Raw genomic sequence first — 6,000 nt, forward strand, 5'->3', positions numbered from 1 at the left:
TCTCCTGTCTCAACCTCCAGTCCCTGTATGGATTCTTCTGGAAGCAGTTCGGCTCTCTGGAGGTGGTCTCGGGCTGCACGGTGGGGATGCTCAGCGACGTGTACGACGGCGACGGGATCAAACTGCGGCGCCGGGAGTACTACACCATGCCGGGGTTCCGCAAGTACGAGAACGACACGGGCCACATCCTGGTGCAGTGGTCGGTGGGCAGCCCCTTCCACTTCGCTGGCTGGCACTGCTCCTGGTGCTTCACGCCCGAGGGCATCTACTTCAAGCTGGTGTCGGCGCAGAACGGAGACTTCCCGCGCTGGGGAGACTACGAGGACAAGCGAGATCTCAGCTACATCCAGGATCTGATCCGAACCGGGGGTTGGTTCGACGGCTCCGTGCAAGAATATCCTCCGGCGGACCCCAAAGAGCACATGTACGCCCCCAAGTACATGCTGGAGCACTTTGAGAGGTACCGCTACCTCCTTCAGAACCCGTACAGCCGGGTGTCCGGTCCGAGCGAGGGCTAGGAGGTCGGCCGGGCGGACACACGTGAGATAACTAGCAGGGCCCGGGTGGGGCCTCGGCACTGAGTGGGACGGAACGGTACTGATGAACTGCATCTCTCCTTGGAGGGATACTACATGTATCTCCACCAGGCAGCACTGATGTTGCAGAGATAAGAGATCTCTAAAAAAAAAAATCTTTTTTGGGGGAGGGGTTAAAAAAGGGAATCACATCCACCATGGATTAACGATGAGGATACAACCACTGGATAAACAAAAACCATAGATTTCCTCATTCCTCCCTTTTTGGGGGAGGGGTCAAGCTATTTCTCTTTTCGTCACCCCCCCCCCACCCCTACCCCTGTCCTCCCTTTCTTCGAGCGATCTGATTGGACAGGCCCGCTGCCGTCTGAGAGGGACGGACGCTGAGGAGACAAACAAGGGATTAATTGCCGGCGTTTGAAACCTGTGGAGAGGACACGCTTATCGAGTGAAGGACTGGTTTCTGTTTCTGTCTGTGTTTACTAAACCCCGCCCCCCTCGCCTTCAGATGTCTTCCTGTCAAATTCGGTGACCTCCTTCCACAACCACGTTCAGATATTATGTTTGTGTTGTATAAAAAAAATTATAAACCGCATTTGAGCCCGGCTGGAGTCGCCATCGCCAAGTGAACGACTCGGTGGAGACGTTTCAGCTCGGTCATGTTTTCACACGTCCACATGCACCTTAGACCTGTGTGAGTGTCTGTGAGGAAGTGTGTGTGTGTGAGGGTGTGTGTGTCTTTGTATCATTATTGTGTGGTTTTTTGGGGTGTGAAGGGGAAGAGAGAAAGACAAAAAGGGACAGGGGGAAAAGAAAGGATGATAACGAGGGAGGAAGAGAGTGGTGATGGAAAGCAGAGAACGCTCTCGCCTGCTGACGCACGAGGGGATGATGCAGGGTCGAGTGTGCAGAATGTGTCCCCCCCCCCGGCGCTCCCACACAGCTTCGAATAAATCACGGCCCTGTCGATGGCGTGAGCGAGACGGATGAAACTCCAGCGTCAGTTTGTCCGATGAGGAGAATCCGAGAGGAGCCGGGGGAACGATCTCCGTTCAGCCTCGGAGCCGAGAGATGACTTTGTTTCCTTGGAAACAGAAGCATGTGAAAAACGGAGACAGGTGATGGGTGTTGTTGGGATGAGTGGGCGGGTTCACATCAGGCGAGGAGCTGCAGCGTTCAGATGAGGTCAACGCCGGGAACAGGTCCCTCAGTTAAATATCACTTCCTCCTCCTCAGCTGCCAATCGCCCACTCTCTGAAACCGACTCTTCCAGATCTGTTTCTCCTGTTGTCTCTCCCTCTTTTTATTTTGTGTTGCTGCTTTCTGTTTTGTTTGTTAATTTTCTTGTGTTCCTCTGTTTGTGTTTTCGCTAAATCCTCATTAACAAGGCGTACTTCATCCTCCGTCTTCAATTATTCTCCTTTTCATCCCCTTTCTCTCAAGGAACGGCTTCCCTCGCTCATACACAACACAACACACACAACAACACACAATCATTTGCACTGGCTCTCACACTCCATGTTGGGTGTGTATCTATTTCCACTTAATTCCTCGCAAGAATTCAACAATAGGGGTGTGTTTATCTCCGCTCTGCCTCATTTCTCTCGCCCTGTCTCTATAGGACAGGCCAGCCGTTACCATGGCAATGCATTCCCACTGCCCACAGATCACTATATCGTCTGAGCGTGTAGGCATGAGCGCTCCTGCCGCTCGTCTTCCCCCCGGACTGTCCACGGTGGGGTTAGCATACCTTCCCTCTGTGAGCGTGGGTCACGTGGGCTGAACGCCAGTGGGGAAGACGGGTTACATTCCTGTCAAGGGCAAGGAAATCACAGCCGAAGCTAAAATGTGGAGCTCTGATCGAAAAACAGCCAAACACAACGATTCCTCTTTTAATTGCAGATTGACTGAAATACTCCGTCTGCTTCCTGGGCCTCACAGATCCCTCGGCTTCGGATCAGACACCGTTTCAAGGTGATCGGATCCTCGAGCGGAAAATAACAAGTTCAGAGGAGAGATAGTTGATAAAGCTGCGAACTGGGAATATATTTAAAAACCTCACGGCAAAGGTTTGGCATATTCAGCGTCTGTGTTTGTGTCCCTCAGTTGGTCAGAGCTGCAGGAAAATCCGATGAGCCAACAGGCCGATGACAGTTGCGTCCGGGCGGCAGCGTGGTGGGACGCGGCAGCTGCTCGGGGTCCGGTGTTGGTGCCGGGAGCCAAACTTCAAACCCAACCCAGAGCGGCTCAGAGGAACAAGCTTTAAATAGGATTTGACATGAGACAACAGAAGAGGCGACTACAGGGAGAGATGAATCCTGCTTTTTGTTCCTAAACTAGATGTTGTGCCTGATGTATGAATCCAGATGTTGAAGAGCATCTTCTAGAGATGTGATTTGTTATTGAAATAGTTTTGCATCACAGGCTGCGCTGGTTCTTCCCGAGACCTTTTTAATCTTCCTCCAGTCAGACAACTGGTGCTTAAAGCAGAACATAGTGTTTGGTGTCTCGCCTCCAACTTCATCACTCCCCCAGATATGATTACATCGATGTAATGATGAGTGATGAGCCAATATCTTTAGCCGCCCCGTCGGAGCCTGCAGCTGGATGCTGGGGTGGAGGGGGGGGGTGGTGATACTGACGGAGAGGCAGAGACAAGCAAAGGGAGCGATGGGACGTTTGTGCAGCTCGGGTAGAAAAGGATTGTGCGGAGAGTGAGTCACAGGCGATTCAATTTGTTGACGACCAGATAGCCATCGAAGGAGAAGAGGAAAACAGCAGCAACGCGATCATCGTTTCATATCGGACCAAATGAAACGATTGGCTGGCAGAGCTGTCCGTCACTAACAGACCTGCAGGCCTGTATAGGGATGAATCGATCATATTGTTTTCGTATTGCCTGCTCTTGCTTTTCCAGGATTACCAACCCCAGCTTTAAATCCCTTAAATGCTCCTATCTCTCATGTTAGTTAACACAAGCTGACCAAAGAATACAATTTAGACCAACAACAGACAAACTAAATGTGTCTGCCTCTGACTCAGAGCCACAGACACACACACACACTTGTGTCTGTCTCTTTGACTCTGTCTCTCTCATCTACACGCTTCCATATGAAAAAACAAAAACAAACAGCTCGGTGCTTCGCTGCCAAACGTCATCTCAGAAATGTGACCGCGTGACCGCAGGGGTGTCGGTTCAATCCCATCAGGCGTGGGGGGGTGTGTGTGTGTGTGTGTTTGTGTTTAAGCTCTGCCAAGAGGCGTTTAACCAGAGTTTACTCCCAACGCTCAGCCGGCTGCACTCGGGCTGCACATCTGGTCCAGAGTGTTCGTGTGTGTTTGCATATCAGCATGAACTCAAAGTGTGTGTGTGTCTGTCTGTGTGTGTGTGTGTGTGTGTGTGTGTGTCTGTCTGTGTGTGTGTTAGAGAGAGAGCGACAGTGACTCATGCCAGATAAGGGTGTCTCGCCCCGCTGAAAGACAAATCAGGGTTACTTCACTCAGCCTGTTGCTCCAGTTATCGCCATGGCAACGATCCTCCTGATGAATTCCTGAGATCCGTAACAGCCTGAGTTCATCAGCCGACATAACAGGCGCAGCGAGAGAGGGAGAACGGATTTTGTCAGAGATATCAAACCCGTTTTTTCCACATAACTCTACTTACACAACAAACACAGATCATCTCGGGTCGATGTCACTGCAGCGGCGAGCAGCGAGCGGCGGACGCCATCACCCAGCATGCACTTCTCTTTTCTTAGCACTTGTTTGTGTTTGCATCGATTTAAACGGCTCATCACAGCGAGCAGACGATTCACTGGAGCAGAGAAAAACACTTTTAACGTGAGCCAGGAGGAGAAACATGAATGGGAAAGGATTCTGTCTTTGGCCTGGAAAACTAGAGAAAGGGAATTAAAGCCAAAAGCTCGATGAATGGAGGCTCGGATCCAAAAGTAAACACGTTTCAGGAATAATCTGTTCTCCGCTGTCCCCGGTGGATGAAATGTGGTCATGACACAGGTTAGAGGAAGGGGTGGGGGGGGGTGAGTTTGACCCTAACAGCTTTGATTTTCTCACTCTGATGAAGTCGTTTGCTGGTGATGAAACAAGAGCGGTGCGAATGAAGAGAGCAGCTCATCATCGTTGTAAAAGAGAAAATCTATAAACCGGTGACAGTTTAAGTGAAAACGAGGTTGTGATGTCGAGCGGCTGAATCGGCGCCGTTGCCGCCTCGCTGCGCCCGGGATGGATTTATCCCGATAGGAGGCGGGGCCACGTCCGGCACTGGACCTGGTGCGTGATCGTTCATCAAATCAATCGGACAATAACATACGGAGAAAGGAAAGAGCTGAAGCCTGCAACCAAAATAAAGCTGCTTCCTTAATTCCATCAGGTTTTCTCCGGCGCTTCCTCCCAAACAAATAAAACGCAGTAACCACGTCTGCAGGCTTCAGGCGACTGGACCAGAAAATACAAAACATAAATAAAGCGATTATAAAAATGCTAAACTTTCAAGGAGGCGGACGGATGCAGCTCGTTGTTGATATTAGCAAACAGGAAGTGCTGGGATGTGTCGAGTAAATATTTACATCTTTATTCTCTGTGCAGGTTTTCTGCCACAGTAGATTTAGGCCATTTTCAGTATATCCACTTCACTGCTGGAAATCAACAGCAGGTTCAAAAATGTGTCTGTTGTTTAGGGTCACTGCTGCAGGTGTCGGCCTCGGGGGTCCCGGCCCGTCAACACTGACCTGGATGTTTTGTTTGGGCCTCTTGTCATTCATATAGTTTACAGACCAGTTGACAGGAGGATGAGACCAGTCCGGGCTCGGCCTGCTCGTGTCTGCGCTTGTAGTCGTTGTTGTGTCCTCGTCTGGACAGAGAGATTATGTTTAAACACAAGACAAGACCTTTGTGTTGGACTTTTACGAACTTGACGACCCCACAAGACACAGATTTTCTTTTTTTAAGGCAAAATTTGGTGCTTCTGAAGCCGAGATAACCTCCGTAAACTGGATTCTCCATTTCCCACCAGGCAGCTCAGCAGCTTCTTGCCTGAGGGGGAATTAAACAACAGTTAATCTTCATGTGTAAAATCACTGATGATCATTTAATCTATCGCACAACTAGACTCATTCAAAGATCCAGAGTGAAACATCAGTCTGAAGTGATCAGCATTGTTGGTCCTCTCGTCCTTTCAGCACAAACACAAACACACATTATGTGTCTGACATTTGAAGCATTCCGCACATGTGCGTGTCTCGTGTACAGATGTGTTTCTGCCCGGCTGTGTTGCCCCCCCCCCCCATCTGTTGTTGTGCTTACGGAGCAGCTGACTGGCTGCTCGACTACGTGCCTTCACTACTCTGGACCACCCCCCCTCCAGCCCCCGTGGCTTCCACCAATTGATCTTTTCTAAGAAACGTTGGCAGCAGGCAGGAAATCAAGGAGAGGAGGGTGGCAGGAA

The 6,000-nt window shown here is 50.4% G+C and overlaps 1 protein-coding gene across 1 annotated transcript in view; it reads left to right on the forward strand.

The window, feature by feature from the left end:
• mgat3b (beta-1,4-mannosyl-glycoprotein 4-beta-N-acetylglucosaminyltransferase b) overlaps positions 1–759 on the forward strand; it is a 54,336-nt gene extending 53,577 nt beyond the window's left edge. The window contains exon 5 of the mRNA XM_061066932.1: positions 21–759. Within this exon, the coding sequence (XP_060922915.1) occupies positions 21–518 (498 nt within the window). The 3' untranslated portion in view covers positions 519–759. The remainder of the gene's footprint in view (positions 1–20) is intronic.
• The last annotated feature ends 5,241 nt before the right edge of the window (positions 760–6,000 follow it).

The sequence above is a fragment of the Limanda limanda genome, chromosome 2 (genome assembly GCF_963576545.1).
Source record: "Limanda limanda chromosome 2, fLimLim1.1, whole genome shotgun sequence".
In the NCBI taxonomy this organism is placed as follows: Eukaryota; Metazoa; Chordata; class Actinopteri; order Pleuronectiformes; family Pleuronectidae; genus Limanda; species Limanda limanda.